The sequence below is a fragment of the Mesoplodon densirostris genome, chromosome 18, assembly GCF_025265405.1.
Source record: "Mesoplodon densirostris isolate mMesDen1 chromosome 18, mMesDen1 primary haplotype, whole genome shotgun sequence".
NCBI classification, from domain to species: Eukaryota; Metazoa; Chordata; class Mammalia; order Artiodactyla; family Ziphiidae; genus Mesoplodon; species Mesoplodon densirostris.
This window is the reverse complement of record NC_082678.1, coordinates 19,451,119-19,469,537: the sequence shown is the minus strand read 5'-3', so window position 1 is coordinate 19,469,537 and position 18,419 is coordinate 19,451,119. Positions and strand designations below refer to the sequence as shown.

General features: G+C 56.9%; 1 protein-coding gene across 2 annotated transcripts in view; it reads left to right on the top strand.

Annotated features, from left to right (window-relative positions):
- TMEM104 (transmembrane protein 104) overlaps positions 1–18,419 on the top strand; it is a 57,307-nt gene that overhangs the window by 17,889 nt on the left and 20,999 nt on the right. The window contains exons 7-8 of one of the 2 annotated variants that reach the window (XM_060080798.1): positions 955–1,054; positions 1,502–1,607. In XM_060080798.1, the coding sequence (XP_059936781.1) occupies positions 955–1,054; positions 1,502–1,607 (206 nt within the window). Of the gene's footprint in view, positions 1–954; positions 1,055–1,498; positions 1,608–18,419 lie in introns of both variants that reach the window. The other variant, XM_060080797.1, reaches the window with a different exon arrangement.

Here is an 18,419-nt window from a genome sequence, read left to right as displayed (position 1 = left end):
AAGAGGCTGATGGGATGAAGACCAGAGCCTGAGTTCCCGCCTGCTAGTCCAGGCCCTTCCTGGAGGGAGAGGGGACCAAGGTTTGCCTCTGCAGAGGGAGCTTCGACGTCCCGTCCCTTCCAAAGTCAGCATCCTCCCCTGCAGACGCTTCCTGTAAGGAGGGAAGTGAGCCGTCCCACTCCTGCCACTCTCTCCCTCCCCAGCGCACCCAGGCCACCCTTCTTCCTCTTGGGTGCTTGGTGATGGGCCACATTCAGAATGAGGCACTTGGTCTTTGGAAATCAAGGGCTTTTCACCCCCCTGATTTCAGCTTCCGGAGCTGGGCCACTTCCTGTTCTCTTCTTTTCAATCCCTCAGTCTTTCATCTTAGAGCCCTGTGTGCGGCTGCGAAGGAGGCCCTGGTCCAGGCGAGCCCGGGGGTTCAGGCCCTGATTCAGGCCATCCCTCCTCCCCTCTGGGCAGCCTGTCCCGAGCGCGAAGACGCCTCCAGGTCCTCCCTGGCCAGTCCACGCCCCACACTCACCCTGGATGCAGAACCTCTCTGATCCAGTCCCGCTCACCACTGGGCGACAGTCACAAGCAGATGTGTCTCCCGCCAGCATCTCAGTGTCGGTAGCCAGAATGAGAAACAGGACTTGGGGGTTGTTTTCCCACTCCACTTGGAGAACGAAAGCCGTGGATGAGGTAGAGCTGTAGTCATCAAAAAAGCAGGTCGGGGCTTCCCTGGTGGCACGGTGGTTGAGGGTCCGCCTGCCGATGCAGGGGACGTGGGTTCGTGCCCCGGTCCGGGAGGATCCCACATGGCCGCTGAGCCTGCGAGTCCGGGGCCTGTGCTCCGCAACGGGAGAGGCCGCAACAGTGAGAGGCCCGCATACCGCAAAAAAAAAAAAAAAAAAAAAAAGGCAGGCCGACGTCTCCCTGTGGCTCCCTGACCGATGGCTTTGTTGCTTTCAGTGGGGGTCAACCTGTTCTATTTCTGCATCATCATCTACCTGTATGGGGACCTGGCCATCTATGCTGCCGCCGTGCCCTTCTCTCTGATGCAGGTGACCTGGTGAGTGTCCCCCTTGCCCCCCACACCAGCTGCAGCCAGAGGGGCTTCCTTGGGCAGTCAGGGCAGTGTTTTCTCAGGGTAGAAGCCCAACACCAAGCGAGTCCATCATGTCTGAGGCCCTTTTCTGTACGCATCACAGCCAGCTGTGCGTCCTGGCCTTCGGAGACACACAGCTCACCGCTGACCCCATCCCTGCCCCGCTGGGAAGGTGACTGGAATTCCCACCAGTTGCCGGGAAACAGTGCAGCAGGAATAAGGAATAAGGTACCTGCCCCCAGAGACAGAAAAACATGGCTTGTGGAGAGTCAGAGCGTGGGACCTGAAGCTGCAGCTGGGGGGGCGGAGGGGTGGGGCGCGGCAGTTGCCCCTGGTCAGTAAGGGCAGGTTCTGTCTGCTTCCGGCCAGGCAGGGAGGCCCACACTGAGCCATTGTTCTCTCTATCAGCAGCTCCGTGGGCAACGACTCCTGCGGAGTGGAGGCCGAGGCCAAGTACAACGACACGGACCTGTGCTGGGGGCCCCTGCACCGCGTGGACGCCTACCGCATCTACCTGGTGAGTGGTCGGCCAGGCTGGCCCGGGGGACCAGGGGCCTGGGAGCCGCCTGCACTCTCGGCTAGAACTTTCCCCAGAGCGGAGAGTCCACACAGCCCCACAGCCTGGCTAATTACTGGGGCTTTGGTCCCAGGCAGAAAGTGGATCATGTAGCTACAGTGACAACCCCAGAGCGTCCCGGCCACCGGGCTTCCATCGTATGTGGTTTGGAGTTGGCGTTGGGGTTGGCGCCAGCTCCAGGGCCGTGAACTCTTATAAACTCATCTCGGGGTTTGAGGGGCATGCTTATCAAAGCCCTGTAAGAGGGCCAGGGCTGGCTTTCCGGAAACTTTCCCTGTTTTGACCTCACTCCCGGCCAGCCCAGGAGCGCGTGAGTGGATGCCGGGGTTGCTGGCTAGGCAGGCGGGACTGAGCCATCTCACGGCTGACCCCAGGTACAGACAGCTCTCCAGATCAGGAGGGATCCGCCCAGCTCGCTCCCAGTCTCCCCTGCTCCTCACAGACGAGGGAAGAAGACGAATGTTCAGGCTCCGTCTTGAGTGCTTTGTGCTGGGGGCAGGCTGGGGGTGGGCGAAGGAGGGAACTGGAGCTGAATAACGCGTCCCATGGGTCTCGGGGAATAAGACGCAAAACCAGAGGCAGGTGTCTGTCTCTGCCTGCTTTGCAGGCGCGACTCAGAAATGGTTCCCTTTCGCCTGTGTGGTGTCTGTGAATACTCTCTGCTTCCTCCTGGCCCTCCTCAACCCTGACACAGATTTAGGTACATTAGGCGACACACAGCTTGACACGCGGCCACTTAGCTGATGTGGAGCGGGACGCGGGATGCGAGAGAGCCAGCCTCTCAGGGGGTCTCAGGGATCCGCCTCTTGACTTAATCATCCCTGTCCTGGCAGAGCTTCCCGCGGCCCCGCCACCTGTGTTATTCGGCTCTGAGTTTGTTAACCCCAAGGACAGCCGAATGGTGGTTTCGCCTTCCCAGTCCCATCCTATCGACCTACTCCAGGAGTCCTGTGGCCCCAGCCCTGGGAGAGATTTGTTTTCCTCTGTGCGTTTCTGGAGCAGTCGGGTGGTCAGCTACGGCCAGGAGGGTGTCTTCTAGGAGGACTGTATCTTAGCCGAGGTCCGATGGGACTTCGGTGGCAGGTTAATTTCCCGGCCCCTTCCCCACTTCCCCAGCCTTGGGGGCAGGCAGAGAACTCAGCAGGGCCACCAGGAGAACCCGGGAGAGCGGAGGCCTGTTAGTCTCTCAGCATTTCAACAAACTGTGATTGATACAATTAACAAAAGTGTTGGTAATTGTAAGGACCCATCTGGATCTCTAACCGGCACAGTCAGGCAGAAGGAGGAGGTTGAAGAAAGGGTCCAAGGGGCTCAGCACAGACCCAGGAGCAGGTCCAGGATGGAGGGTCAGCGGCAGAGCCCCTCAGGCAGGTCTTTACCGGGGGCGCTGCTGGAGGCTGTGCAGGACCTGCCTGGCTCGTTCCTCCGCCCATCGGCAGAACAGACATGGAGTGCTGGGAATATTGCTGCTGCCATTGGCCCGATGAATTATTTAGCAGCATCATTACTGCCTTATTAAATTGTTCTTCCTCTCATTCCTATAAACCTTTCACATGATGGAAGCCTCCCTGCCCGAATTTCAATAACTGTCTGACCGAACAGAAGGAACCCTTCAGGAAAGCAGACAGGCATTAATTACTGCCTTCGTCTCCCAGATATTGCACTTAGAGCTCATAAAGCTAATTGCCACCAGGCCCACAAAAGCTGCACGAAATAGGAGGGGATGGGGCTGAGCAGAAACAGCCCGTTCTCTCTGGGTTGTTGACAACCTCCCACTGCCGGGGACTTCAGTTTGCTCAGAAGGTTTTCGGTTCAGACGTGCTCTTCTGTCTGGTTTGGAGAAATTCAGGGCAGGTGGACCTTCGCGTTGTCTCAGAAGTTACTTTACAACTTTGCATGTGGCTCCCGGGGTCCGCGGCTTCCGCAGAGCTGTGCCCCCTGACCCTAAGTACCGGGGGGGCTCTGTCCCTCTGCAGGCCACCCCCTCTTAGTGAGTTGGAAGCGGCCTAGCGACTGAAGGAGGGGGTTGGCAGACGTGGGATTCCTTCCTCCATCCTGGGCGCTCTGTGACAGGTGCTAACAGCATCTTCCCCTTCCAAGTCCGGCCCGCGGGGCTCATCCCTGCATCCTTGTTCCACCAAGTGGCCCCTTCAGATCATGGGAGAAGAGGGGCATCCTTTCCCCTCACCCCCCAGTCATTCATGTTTGGAGGATTGTCCATCCCGCCTAGAGATTCCCGTCGCGCCTCTTTCTACCAGCTGTTTTGCTGCTGCAGCTTTGGCCACGGAGGCGGGCGGGTTTAAAGCCCCCTTCCCACCCCAGGCACAGCCACTTCTTTGTCTCAGGTAAACGATACACCTATCCGGCCTGCATGTTCAAAAGGACCTCTAATAGCCACTTCTTTTCTATTCCAGGACAGTATTTTCTGGCTTTAACTTTACGGTTTAATTTTTAGAAAGTCCTCTGGAAGCAGTCTCTTCTGTGTCTTCCCGGGAGTGCTGCTGAGATGCACACACAGAATGAGAATATTTGGGATATTAACTATCTCCAGAGGCCAGCCTGTGTGGCATCATGATTACTTGTCAGAAGGGAGCTTTCTCTACCACCAGCTACCGGTCGCCTCCCAAAGCCCTTGACCTTAATGAGTGGAAAATTCCTCCTCCCCTCCCATAGCCTGTGACCTCCGTCCACATCCTGTGATTCAGGTGCAGCTGATATGAGTCAATTTCTCTCTCTCCCTCCTTGGAGTAGCCGCAGAGCAGGGCGCTGTGAGGTGGGGGTGGTCCCGTGAGTCACACGTGCCCCCAGGGGCCACAGCTGGAGCCAGCAGTGACCTGGGCCCCGTCATGAGGGCCCGTGAGCATTAACATCAGGATCTGATCTTCCGAGCCCCACCGCCCACCCCTCATGCTCCTTTGAAGTATCAAATGGGACAGTGTTGATGCCCCAGCGCTTTCAGACCTGCAACCTTGCCTCCAGGCTGGGGAACGTCCTGGGATTCTCTCTGCAGAGCATCTCTGGCTTGAGTAGGAAACAAAGTCAGAATTTAGCATTTCATTTTCCTACGCGCTGAGGAAGAGTCAGGAGCTGCTGGTGAATGGCAGGGTTATATAGAAATGAGTTCCGTCCAGGAATCAGACCGTCCCGAGTGTCTGGGAAGCAGGACGTGTGTCGCTGTCCCCTTGAGTCAAGGGCACTGCCCGGCGCTCTTGTTCTCTTTCCTCATTCCTGCAGGGCCGTCTGGCCTCATTTGCGCCCCGGGCCCTGTCAGTACCGCCTCCTGGAGAGTGTCAGAGGGAAGTCCTGGGGGGACAGCGGGACTCCCCCAGTGCTGAAGCCTCCTCACTGCTGGCTGGAGCGGCCTCCACAGCTTACAGGTGGACAGGTGCCGCTGCGGTGCCGGCGGCCCAGCAGGCCCCGGCCGGGCAGAGCTGGGCCCGCAGATGGCAGAGCGGAGCTCATCCTGGCTGGAGAACCGACCGCAAACCGGCAGCGTTGGGCAGGGGACCCCTCGTGGGCTGCTTTGAGACAGGACAAGGTCACTCTGGCTTGCCATGCTGCCTTGAACGCAGGAGCTGTGAGATCCACCTCCGGGGTCTGGGTGGGGAGCTGGGAGAGAGGTGCAGCCTGCAGGTGCCTGGCAGCTGACCTGCCACCCGCTGCCGGACAGAGGGGCCTCTCCCTGCGGACACCCCTTGAAGGAACAGGGTATGTGTTGGGGGTTGCAGGGGGGGTTCTGCCTGCTGAACTCTCTTCCTAAAGGAGCAGGTCAGTCTGATTTGGGCTCAGGTTAGCAGTGAAGGGTCCTTTTGGGCCTTCACCCAGGGTCCTGGTCTCTCCTTCTCTGGCAGGAGGCTGTTTTCTGAATCCATCTTGTCTCAGTCTTACACGGCAACGCTTGCCTCTGCCACTGGCAACGTTTAAAACAGCACGCGATTCCCTTTTTATTTTTATTTGTTTACTTATTTTTTTGGCTGCTCCGGGTCTTAGTTGCAGAATGCGGGCATGCAGGATCTAGTTCCCTGACCAGGGCTCGAACCCGGGCCCCCTGCATCGGGAGCACAGAGTCCTAACCACTGGATCACCAGGGAAGTCCCACGCGATCCCCTTTTTAAAACCAAACAGTCTCTTTCTAGAACGGTACCATTCAGGGGAAGAAACATCCTTTGTGTTGTGGGGTGGAGAACGGAGTGACGTACCCGAGTGGGGGCTCCAGGCCGAGCACTGCCAGGTCCTTCCTGCTGCATGGTTTGCGTCACTGTAGCAAGTTACCCATTACTTTCTCGTTTCCGCTTTGGTCCTACCAGCCAAACAGTAAGGTCTGTGGCCTCATCCCATTTCACAGCAGAGAAAACTGAGACTTGGAGACCATGACTTCCCCAGGGTCTCTGAGCTGAGGCAGAGATGAGAGCCCAGAAACGAGGGGGCAGGTCACGCCTGCTCGTCAGCCCTGGGAGCCTGACGTTTGCAGAGGTTGGGGCGACGCTGCCCCAGGATGGCATCGGCTCAGTGACCTGTGTCTGCGCATCCTGCCCATCTGCCTGCTGTCTTCCTGCCGCCCCTCACTCCTGGGTAGCGAGATGGGCTTCTTCCGTTCACTCGAGTAGCGCTGGAACTCAGAGCGTCTGCCCAAGGACGTCTCCCTTCCCTGCCACGGTCTCTCTCTCTGTTCTTTCAATAGCAACCACGGTACCCTGGAGCTGTGGCATCTGCTAATAAGTGGGTCACCACTGCCATTGCTTGAATATTTATTCTTACCGATTCTGGGGCAGGAGGTGGTCTAGAGGCCTTCGGGACCAGTGAGGAGGGGAAGTTAGTGTGAAGCAACAAGGTTCAGTGGCAGCAGTGACTTCACGGGACCTGGGGACTCTCGGGGACACCCCCAGGGGCACCAGCCTGTGCCCCTAGAGCACAGCCCCAGTAGGAGACAGTGTGAGCGCTGCCCCTGGATTTGCACAACGTGGGGAACCTGGAAGGAAGCAGAGGCCATAGAGAGACAGGAAGGGTGGTCCTGGAGGGCAAGCGCAGTGCTCCCAGGATGGGCCATCTTCATGGAGGAGTCTCATGGGTTGGCTCCATCTGCAGATGGAGAGCAGGGCCCTAAGCACAGTCAACGGACCAGTGGCAGTTTCCCTTCTTTGGGGACATCGCCCTCCTGTCTGACTCCTGTGGGTTGGGACCTAGCCCAGCACCAAAGCGGAACAAGCCAAGAGGAGGTTCCCGGCCACCTGGGCAAGAAGGGGGTTGCTTACAGGGTCTGGGACATCAAGGCGCCTCCCTCATAGGATGGGGACTGTTTGGGGACCCACCTGGGCTACCGGGGAAGCCCGTCTTCTTTCCCTTCCTTTCCTCCCTTCCTACCCCGATATCAGCTCCTCATTTGGTTCTGGAGGCTCCCAGAAGGTCAGTTTTGTTCTGCCTCACCCTTTCCTCGCCGCTTGCCGGTGGGAAGATGCCGGTCATGCTGGGCAACCCCCTGCAGATGCAGCGAGCAGAGTAGCTCTCCCGACCCAGGCCGGTCCCACCCCGACTTGGTGGGGGTCTGCGGTCGTCTGCCAGCTCATCTGGCCCCCCGGGAGCCCTTGTGTCTCAGGGTGCTAGCCCCCCAAGTGCCGGACCTCTGCTTTCAGCCCACGATCCTGGGTCTCAAGGAAGAAAGAATTTCTGCCCAACACCCTAAAACTGCATGTACCCACTTCGCAGACTGGCAGGCGCTCATGCTGAGCAAATTCTAACTTCAGACAGTGCCCGGCGCTCAGGTTGAAATGACCGACTTTAAAGAATTAGCTTGTCTCTTCTTTTTCAAGGGTATCAACAATACAGGGACAGGCCTGCATTTTTCTTCCTTCCTCCCTCCCTTCCTCCCTCCCTCCCTCCCTTTCCTAGGAAGCTGTCTCTATGGCTCATCCAGGGAATGGCTGCTTGTGTTTTGTTGTGCTTTGCATCCCCCCCCAGCCCTTTCTAAATGAAGTTCAGATCACGCTGTCACTCACTCTGACACTATGGCTTGTCTCTCCAGCTCCTGCCAAGGGACCCCAGGGGCAGCCCCGTCACCGCCCCCCCACTGCTACTGGTGTCTGGGCACAGCCTCCGGTCCGCCCCCAGTGCCAGCCCAGCTGCTGCCCAGCATTGCTCAGGACCAGCCCTCACCTTTCCGAGGAGACCTGGGTAGCGCCTCGCTGGACCACGGTGACCCCTCCTCCCTGACCCCCAGTGCCCTGGGGTCTTTGGCCCGAGCTCCCTCCAGCTCAGTGAGAGGACTGTTTTTATTTTTAACGCGGCTCTCGGGGACATGGGTTCTGTCCGCCAGCGTTAAGCTCGCCATCCATCACGCCCCACGTCCTGTCTCTGCGATGGCTGATGCCTGACACACCAGCTTAGAGGACGGCGCTGACTCCCCTGTGCCATCCGCTCCGAGCTCCCGGTAAAGATGGCAGGTGACGGGCATCAGGATCACAAGACAGTCCCCGCCACCCCCTCCCCGAGCCCTGGAAGCTGCTCACTGGCTGAGCTCGAGTCCTCTGGCCTTTCTTCCGTCCTAGTGGATGAAGGGTCCTGAGCCAGGTGAACTGCCCAGACCCCCTTTTCACAGTGGCAGCTTGAGTGTCTCTCTGACCCTGTTAGAATGTCCCCGATCTCTACCCCCGTCTCCGTCGTCTGGAAAGTAATGAGTACCTCCTTACAAATAGGACTTGCCCAGGGCACGAGGCACTTTTACCCTGGGCACGTGGCAAGCTGTCAGTTTGGCTTGTCTGGTGTCTCGTCCTTTCTCCCTGCCCTCTTCCCCAGTTCACTCAGGGGAGGGCACTGCGATGGGGAAAGTTATCTGTGCGCCACAACCGGACCACCCCCGCGAGCAGACTCGGCTTGTAAGAAGCCCCATGATATGAAAATCCCAATGTATAAAACGAACTCAGCGGGTAATTGTTACAAAACAATTTGATACTTTACAGAAGGGCTCGCTGCAGGTTTCTCTTGAGTACTTTCCCTAGTGCGCTTAAAACGTTATTGTGTGGAAATTAAGTATTTATAAATAGAACTTTTAGAGGCCCATCTCTTGGGTAAAGCGTATCCACATGTTTGTATGTAAAGTGCAGGAACTGAGCCCATTTCGCGGAGAAATAGGCCGACATGGGGTTGGCGTGGACATCACAGACAGACGGATACACACACACACGCACGTGCACACACACAGGGCCCCAAGCCGGGAAAGCGTCACGGAGCTTGTTAAGAATATACCCACGACCCACACTCATGCACAGGCCAATTTGGTTGGGAAACTTCCAAGTAAGTCTCCTTGGGGAGTGTTCATCCCTGCTGGGGACCTTCTGCGCTGTGCTCTTTCAGGACCATTTTTACCCACACTTCACACTGATCCCGGGCACGCCCTAAGCTGGAGGCTTCTTTATTTGTGCGCAGCGTGATCGGGGTGAAAAGCTGCTGTTCCTTGCTTCATGAGCTCCCCGGGCTGGTCCTGGCCACTGACCCAGGTGTGTGTGTCCATGTCTGTGTGTTTTTAGTCAGTCCCCTCAGAAGCTGCTCTAGGCAAACTCCCAAAATGCTACAGCTGAGGCCATCTCCAGACTCTGCATCCCCTCTACTTGCAGACCTCCCATTTCTGGGCAAAGAGCTAAAAAAAAAGGCTTTTATTCTTTAAGGAAGTGTCCCAGTTGTCAATTTCAGATCCTTACTCTCCCCTGCTCTTTTTTTTGGCTTCATTTCCCGAAAAGCATAGGAAAGAACTATAGGAAATGCAGCAGCCTTCCAGTTGTTTTAAGAGTAATATGGAACGTCCTTAAATATCTTGTGCTAACGAGGATCAAAACTGTTTACGTTAAACCACGTTCCTCCTTCAGCTCCATGTCTCTCTGTTGCTTTCATTCCATAGCTGAATCCGTGGTCCTTGCGACGGCCCTGCTGACTTCTGTGAGGCTGTGCTACCCCCTGAATGATGCTTACTCTCTGTTACAGGGTGTCTGTTATAAACAGAATCTGCTGTCTTTCTAAATAGTGTCCCAGGGCCCTGGCAGTAATTGTTTAATTAAATAAAGCGCTCATTCTAAAGTAATAAGCGTGCTACTCCTTGTGGCTGGTGTCCCAACCGGAGGCCCAGCAAACTGTGTGGAGACTATAAGTATCCATGGGCACGTTCCCCAGCCTGCAGGCTGGCCCCGAGGAGAAAGCAGCAGCCAAAGAACCCCAAAGTGTTCTCAGCTAGCAGAAGGGTGCCTGGGACACGGATGTGATTAAGCAGAGCTGAACAATTAGGGTGCATATCAATGACGACATCCGATTAATTAGCACGAGCTTGGGATATATCGTGAATTAGCCAAGAGTAGGCCAAGGTACATTTTAATAAGCCTTCGCGTGTAAAGGGAGGTACCGCAGAGGGCATTGCTGAGCAGATGCTGTGTGAAGCCTGAAGGAAGGGTCACAGAGCACAGCAGGGCATGTTGAGTTGAGCTACAGGAAGAACTTCCTTTAGCTGCGGATTGAGACGCTCTCTGGAAACCTGGACAGGAGGAGGGAAGAGGCTGCCGGGCCAGGTTGGATGCTGACCAGGGCTGGAAGGCCCCCCCACAGTTTGTGACCCCCAAGCAGTTCTGACAAGAGAACTTCTCACTGCTATTTCAGGAGGCTGTGCTCCACCCGAGGGCTGGGTCACCAGCCTCCAGGGACACTGCCCAGCCCTCTCCCCACCCCCGGTCAGGAACAATAGCCTCAACTGGGTCTCAGAGCTTGGTTCCAGGACCACTGGCACTTATTAAAAATATAGATCCCTGGGTTGCACCCCAGGCCTAATGTAGCAGCACCTAGGACTGCAAGACCCAGTAATCTGCATTTTCCACCTGTTCTGAGGGTGATTCTGTGTCCTCTGCCCTTTGAGAAAGTCTGCTGGCCGAGGCCCTCTCGCAGCGATAAGTGGTCTTGCTGACACCCAGCCTCCCGGGGAGAGGCCTGCTCTGGTCTCCCTGGGATCTGCTCCCCAGGCTGCAGCTGAAGAGGCAGCGGTCAGGGCCCTGCCGAGCTTCCTCCAGGGAAAGACGGGGGCAGGCACCGCAGGTCTCCAGCCTGGCGTCACGAGTAACAGCCTGAAGCTGCTGCCTTCGACCCGTCAGTGCAGACAGGGAGCAGCTGCACTCCTGCTCTGACCAGACTGGTTTCAGACGCTGAGTGTCCCCAGGAGAAGAGGGCCTCCAGCAGTACCCCTTTGCCAGCGGCTGCTCTGTTACCTGTGGCCAACAGGTCCCGCCCGGTCCCTTCCTCCTGGAGCCCACAGCGTGCCAGCCCCACAGAGAGGCATCGGCCTCTGACCATCCACTAGGGAGGGAGCCGGGGGTCATTAGCATGATTTCTTATACCCGACTCCACGAGCTTGTTAATCAGCCCCCTTGCCTTGCCGGCTCCCCTCCCTCCCCACCTCCAAGGTTACTCCGTACCCAGCAAAGAATCCTGCTGCTTTCCGTCTATTTTGAGGTCGGGGGAGGGGTGGAGCCAGCCCGCCCATGCTCTCTGCAGGGCTCACGCGTCCCAGGCCCCCGACTTCCTTCCCTCCTTCCGCTCCAGCCCTGGCCCCTCTCTCCCTGCGCAGAGATGAGCGGGAAGAGTTGGGGGGGGGCGGTGCCTGAGCACCCGCAGTGATTATCTGGCACCTCTCCTGAGCATCACGCAGGCATCAGGCAGTGGAGGTGACAGAGGGCAATGGCTCTGCCTCCTCGTGTCCCCGGGGCGGGGCCAGCAGAAGCAGTCAGATTCCAGCTGGTTACTGGAGGCGCTAACAGCCCTGCGGGTCCTAAGGGTCCACGGGGCTCACGTCCCGCCCAGCACCCAGGGTATCTGAGCAGCTTCGTTCTTGACAAGATCCGGTGGTTGGGGGTGTGGGTGCTTTTTTCTGAGGGAGCTGATGGCCCAGAGGCTCCCCACCCCCTGTTACTCATAACACAGTCCACGATATAGAGTGTGACCTGCCCACCTGTTCTCCTCAAGTCCTCCTGTTCTGAGGACCTGTAAGGCCCAGTTGATCTCTAGTCTGGCCCCGACAGCTGTTCCCCAGCCCCTGGATCACGTGGTCAATAGCTCCAGCTTCCTCGTGTCTGTGAGGCAGCGTGTAAGTTCACCCGGCCCGGGGGGAGGAACGCCAGGTACCCATCCTCTCCCCTTGCTTGACAGCCAGCAGAAATAGACCGGGACACAGAGCTGGGTTTGATTCTCTGCAGACAGATTTCAGTGGCTAAAAAGTGGGGAGGGGTAAACCAAGCCTGCGGTGCCCAAGAAGTTGTCATCTGTGCATCTGTTCACTGAGCCCGAGAAGTTCCCGCAATCTTCTGGAGCTTTCAAACTCTGCTGCCCGTTAGCAGAGCCCCGCCTCCCCCATGAGACCTGTTTTCTTCTTGCCGTAGAGGGTTGCTTCGGAGCCTGCCCTGGGCTTGTGCACCTCCTTGCTCGGGCTCCCCGCCAGGCCCTGGGTCAACAGTTTCATGCATCTGTCACTGCACCCAGCTGGATGGGGCGTCCCAGCCGTGCCTCCTCTCCTCCGGCCCCCACCCAGAACTTACAGTTCTAACGTTCCAAGTCCCTTTCAGATCTCCTCCCGTGAGAACAGAGAGGACTCCCCCCAGGGGGATTCCGAGGAGGGCCTTGGAGCCCCGGCGTCTGGGCTGCTTGTCCATGGAGAGGTGCCTCCTCCCAGCATGAGGATTGCCCCAGGGTCATGAGGCTTTTCTGTTTCTGGTATTTCATTCTTTCAGCCTGGTTTTAGGTAAATCTGACTGCCGTCTCTGTACTTAAAATCCTTTAGAAACTCCTCTCTGCAAGGCAGCTCTAAACTCCTTCATGGGGCGTGGTCTGCTCTAATCTCCTTCTGGAACTTTCTCTCTCACCACTGCCCCACCCTCCCTGGCCACTGTCCTCCACAGACGCTGGGTACTTTCACGGCTCTGTGCCCTTCACGTGCCTTAGAGCCTGACAAGCACTCATTCATTCCAGGCTGAGCTCAGGGACCCCCACCCCTCACTCACACGTGGCGGTTATCGGACTCTTATCCGTGTTCAGTTCCTTGGCCTCACCGTGAGCTCCTCGAGGTTAGGGCCATGCCTTATCCACCTTTCAGTCCAGAGCCAGCATGGGGCTGCACGCAGGGGGGTTGCTCCATGAGCATCTGAGTGGACGAGACCCTTCAGGTGGGCCGCCGCCATAGGGTCTGCGGCCGGGCACGGGTGCGAGACCCTCCATCAGCCCTTGGGCCTGCTGACGCCCAGGGCTCACCACAGCTGGCGGCCACTGCTCCGGCCAGGAAACCTCCCCGTCCAGCCGACCCCTCCTTCCCCAGAGGCATGGCCGTCCTCTGCTCCTTGGTGCTGGGACGGAAGCTGCCCCTCAGCGAGGGCTTAGGGGCCCCCTATCTTTGGCGGCTGAAGATAGCAGGGAGCAGTACAAAGCCATCCAGGTGCCAGGAGGTCGAGGATGGCTCACCACCCATCTCTTTCTCTGCCACCTCTTGGCACCTGGAGTGTGAGAAGTGAAGTATTAGAACAGGTGCCAGCTGCAACGTCCAGTCTTTTTCCCCAGGCAGAGCCCCCAGCCCTCCACCTGTTTCACCCACTTCCCACATCCTCACACACCCCCTGTCCCTCCCCAGCTCCTTGTCATAATGTCCTTAAAGCCCACCTAGTTCAAGATCAAGCCCCTTGGTCTTTCACCTGGATGTAGGGGGGAGTGGACCCCCCCCGTCTCTTTCACACCTATGAGAAGCCAGGCTGTCCTTTTTAAACCCTGAGGGCTTATCATCATTGAGTGAGTGACTGCGTGGGTTTTCCACAATATTTATCTTTTCTCCCCAAATCACAAGGGTTGCAGCTCTGGCATCAAATCCTTGGAACTCTGCCCACCACTGGTTACCATCTGGCTTTTCAGCTGAGAAAGAAACAACACAGGCACCCAGGCTTGTCCTCCAATAAGAGGCAAGGACGGCAGCAGCCGTGCCAGGCTAATGCCATCAGACCAGACCAGCCCTCCTGGCCCAGCCCTGGGAGCCAGCCTGGAAGGGACATGGAGGGGGTGTTGGAGAGACTCTTTCTCTAGGACGTAATCAAGGGAGGCAGTCAAGTGCTCCAAAGGAGGACTGGGCCTTGGATACAGACAACCTGAGCTCTGATCTCAGCTGTCTTAGTTATTATGAGATCTTAGACAAGTTCATTAATCCCCCTCATCCTCAGTTTTTTTAAGATGGAGACAATAACCAACTTGTAGGGTGTCAGGATTAAAAAGCGATCTTAGATGGAAGATGCTGTTGTGTCTGGGCACTCAGTAGGTGCGCAGTAATGTTGATTCACTTGCCCATTGGTTCTCTGAGCCTCCTCCTTCCCCACCCCCGCACAGAGCCTGCCTTCTCTGAGAGGTGGCTTAGTCTCCTGGGGAGTGTCAGGAAGCAGGAGAAGGCTCTGGGCGTGAGATGGCCTGGTTGGGGGCAGAGCCCTCCCTCTCTGCCAACAGCATCCCCTCAGAACTGAGGGCTTGGAGCTGATGTGGGTACGACACCTGGACCAGGTGGGAGATGATGTGGGCATGACACCTGGACCAGGTGCATGGGATGCCGCCTGACTCCAGAGGCCGGGAGGGGACTGTGATGTGATGGTGGAGACCACTGGCTGGGAGCCACAGTGTATGTTCTGGAAAGACCCGGGCTCCCTCCAGCAGTGGAGACCACTGGCTGGGAGCCACAGTGTATGTTCTGGAAAGACCCGGGCTCCCTCCAGCAGTGGTCACAGCACATGCCAGGCCACCCTCCACTGGAGGAGCCTCCCGTAGGCTGTGACATTTCACCCCCTCCCAGGTCGCTCCTCCCACCATCTCTAAAACTGCGTGAAGCAGCCAGGCTCCTTGGTAGGACATCACGGTGCTTGATAATAGAAGTTTGGGACGAATTTCCCAACCTATCTTTTTCACCATCTATGGGTTAGGGAGGAGATATGCTCTTTTTTTTTTTTTCCTCCCAGAGCAAAAACCATAAAGCTGGATACAAACCTCAGGTCCCTAAGTAGGGATTTTCTATCTCATCTGAGTAAGGTGGGGGGTTGTTTAGAGAAGGGGGCTCGGAAGAGGAAGTTATAGTTATTTGGGTTCTTTCCTAGGTCTGTTCTGTTTCCAGCTGCCTGGAAAGAAAGGGAAGCAGGCAGCTTTGAGGGAGGTATCTGGGGATGTTTTCAACTGTCAAACAGTCCAGGCAGCCTTTTAGTCAGTGTCTGGGGAGTCACAGAGCGAGCCCGAGACCTGCCCTCTGCGTGCATGGTTGTCTCCGAGCTGACAGGGCTGAGATCGCATCACCCAGGCTCCTTGAGTGCTGGGGAGCGATGCGCGGGGGGCCTGGACCATCCTGTGTCCCGCCCTCCCCTCTCAGAGCTGGAACCCTCATCCTGTGCAGTTGCCGCATCGGCTCAGTCCGGGGGGCTCTCCGCCGTTGTCTTCCAGGCCGCCCCCTCCCCAGCCACAAAGCGACTGAACTCACACCCTGTAGGAGGCAGCGCTCTGGGCTTCGACAGCCAGAGCTGCCCGTGTGCATGGGGTTGGGAGCAGCCACCCCTTCTGTGGTCCCTCCCCGAAATCACTCCCAGGCTCCCCGGTATCAGAGACAAAGACCGTGTTCACCAGTACCTTGGCAGAGGTTGTTCAGGCACCCCTGCCCTGGCCAGTCCGTGTTGCTGCCGGGAAGGTGCCCCAGCGTTTCATCCTCTTCTCGGTGAATTGTGCGTGGGGAGAGGTCTTTTCTCCCGACCAGCCCCCTGATCCCCGGGTCTGACAGGCGGTCGAGTTCCTGCCGTGTGGGTTTGGTTTCTTGCCTCTGTTCTATAGCTCAGTGGCTACTTAACTCCCTGGGGAATCTAACTTCTGGCTCTTTATTGCCTCGGCCTGGGGCTCCGCGCCTTGCTCTCCTGGGCTTAGTGTCTGCTGGCAGCACGCGCTCACCTTTTGATGAGCGCTACAGATGTTACGAGTCTCTCGGAGCTCACTCAGTCCGAATGGGGCTGAATTGTTTGACAGGAGTGGACTTTGTTTTCTGCTGAAGGGCGTCATGAGATAACGGCTGGGTTTATAGAGTTGACGTCTATGCTCCAGAATCACACGCTGCTTTAGAATATCTGGGCGTCAACTCTCCACTTTCTTTCTTTCTTTCTTTTAAATTTCTTTTAAATTTATTTATTTTTGGCTGCGTTGGGTCTTCGTTGCTGCACACGGGCTTTCTCTAGTTGTGGCGAGCGGGGGCTACTCTTCGTTGCGGTGCACATACTTCTGATTGCAGTGGCTTCTCTTTTTGTGGAGCACAGACAGGCTCTAGGCACGCAGGCTCAGTAGTTGTGGCTCATGGACCTAGTTGCTCTGCGGCATGTGGGATCTTCCCAGACCAAGGATCGAACCCGTGTCCCCCGCACCAGCAGGCAGCTTCCCAACCACTGCGCCACCAGGGAAGTCCTAGCCCTCCTCCACTTTCATCTTCAGGCATCACCTGAATCTTACAGTCTTTCAACCCATTCAGCAAGCATCTCCAAAGTACCTTCTAGGTGAGGTTTGGGGAAGCTGGGGAGGGACCCAGGGACACTAAGACAGGGTGACTCGCCCTAAGCAGCGCATCCGGGGAGGGTGCCGGTCAGACGGGCCACAGCCGCAAGGCTGGAGAGGCGTCCAGCCTCCATCCGTCTCCATCACTCCTTCTCCACCAGGTAAGCGTATTGGAGGGTTCAGTGAGTAAGAGGTTGGCAGCGCCCCCATCATGGCTGGCTTGGTCGTCTGAAGCCCAGCAGTCTGTCCTGGCAGGAGCCCCCTCCCACAGCAGGGCTCTTCACGCTCTCGGGGTCAGCCCCTCCCTGCCCTGTCAGGGAAAGCTGTCATTTCTGAAACCTCATTCTCAGAGCTTCCTATGAGTGTGCCGGTCCTCCTGCAGGATTCAGGTGACCTCCTCTAGGTGGCACGATGCCTCTTGTCTCAGGGTTTTGGCAGAGAGGCTGTGCTGATGGATGGTTCACTGGGTCCAGTGCACAAGCTGCTGATGCCGCTTCAGGCCTACCCCCTGTTCTCGTTCCCTCATGTCATGCATTGCATCTGCATGACGACTGATCCTTCATGCTTGGTGGGGAGAACTTGAACTCCCCCTGAAGAGCACTTGGGGTGGAGGTGCTGTAAGTCCAATAGGAATAGTACTGACCTAACATTCTGTGGCCGGAGGTCGTCACTTGGCTTCAGTTGTTCCGAATTCCCCCTCCCGGGATGTTGGGAGGACAGGTGGGCTGTGATAACGCGAGGGCGTGCTGATCCTTGTTGGGGTCACACGACCAGGGCTGATGTTTATTGAGTACCTTCTCTGCACACGTAACGTGCTCTGGGAAGTTCAGAAGTGCTCCAGGGTCTCGCTGTTAGCTGGGACAGCATTAGGATTCAGAGCCCCGCCCTGAGCGTGTGACCCGGAAGCCTCTGGTCCCTCTGCTGTCCCTCACTGCCTCAGGACGCACCTCCTTCTCATGGCTGGATCACCAGACATTGTCATTCAAGTTGGGAAAATACAAACTCCCAAACCAAAACGTTCACAGCCACTTGAGAAATAAAAATAGAATCCTTGAACATTTCTTCACTGCACTTCAAGGACGCGTTGAAAGTTGAGCTCCCATTTCCGGATGGGTTCGTGCTGTTTCCTTTAACCCCAATTAACTCTTAACCCTTAGCGCCCAACAAGGACAGCCCTGTCAGCAGGGCATCCGTTTCCTTTGTCGTTTGAAGTAACCTCCAGGACCAGTCCACAGAGCTCATCCATGCCCTCGGTGTGTGGCCACCTCTGAGTGAACTGGCTCCCTGGGGCCCCGTGTACTGGGTTGTCAGCCCCACAGGTCCCTGTGTGTTTAGGTAGATCAGGCAGCATAGCGCCATTCACCCTTGCAAGACTTTTTGCTTCGTCACCCCTGCTAGATTAACAGGAGAAGTCGGAGTCCTCCCAGAGCCCTAGTACAAGAAGGCTCTGCTGCTCTTTTATGTTGAAAGTCAGGAACTGACTTTCAGCTGAAGTGAGAGAAAGCTGCTGATGCCTGAATTCTTGTCTCTGGGAAGCCCCATCTCACTACACCATGGGAGCCACAGACAAACCAAAAAGATGCTTATTTTTAGAGGGAAATAAGTAGGTAAGCAGGCACTCCAAGGACTTGCCGTCCAGCCAGTTACCCAGCCAGGCAGGGTGTTACCTCCTTCAGTTCCAAGCCCTCTCTCGGCCCGGGAACGATGGGACACCACAGAAGCGTTGCCTTGGTGCTTTGAGGGCCACTGCTGGCTTCCCTGACCATCTGGCCTTTGTCCCCCCCGCCCCTGGATCCTATCCCTTTGCTCACGCCAACGTCGGGGGCAGGGCTGGGAGGGACCCTGCCCTGTTGGGTCAGCAGTCGGCTGCCTGTTCCGCTGCTCTTCTAGGATGTTTTCTCACTGTCACTTGTTAGGGGAGGTGATTGGTGTATCGCCCTTTGTCCCCTGGAGTTGCCCAGAGGCTCTTAGGACGCTTGTCCTGTACGGTGGCCATCACTTGAGCACATCGTTCTCTCCTGCTTCCCTTTCCTCGAAGAAGAGCGTGCCCTCTATCTCCTCCCCCCACCCCTTTTTCGAGGGGAGTGAGATGGACTTATGGGTGTTGTTGAATTTCATCCAAGTTTAAGTTCTAATGGTCCTGGGCTTCCCTGGTGACACAGTGGTTAAGAATCCACCTGCCAGTGCAAGGGACACGGG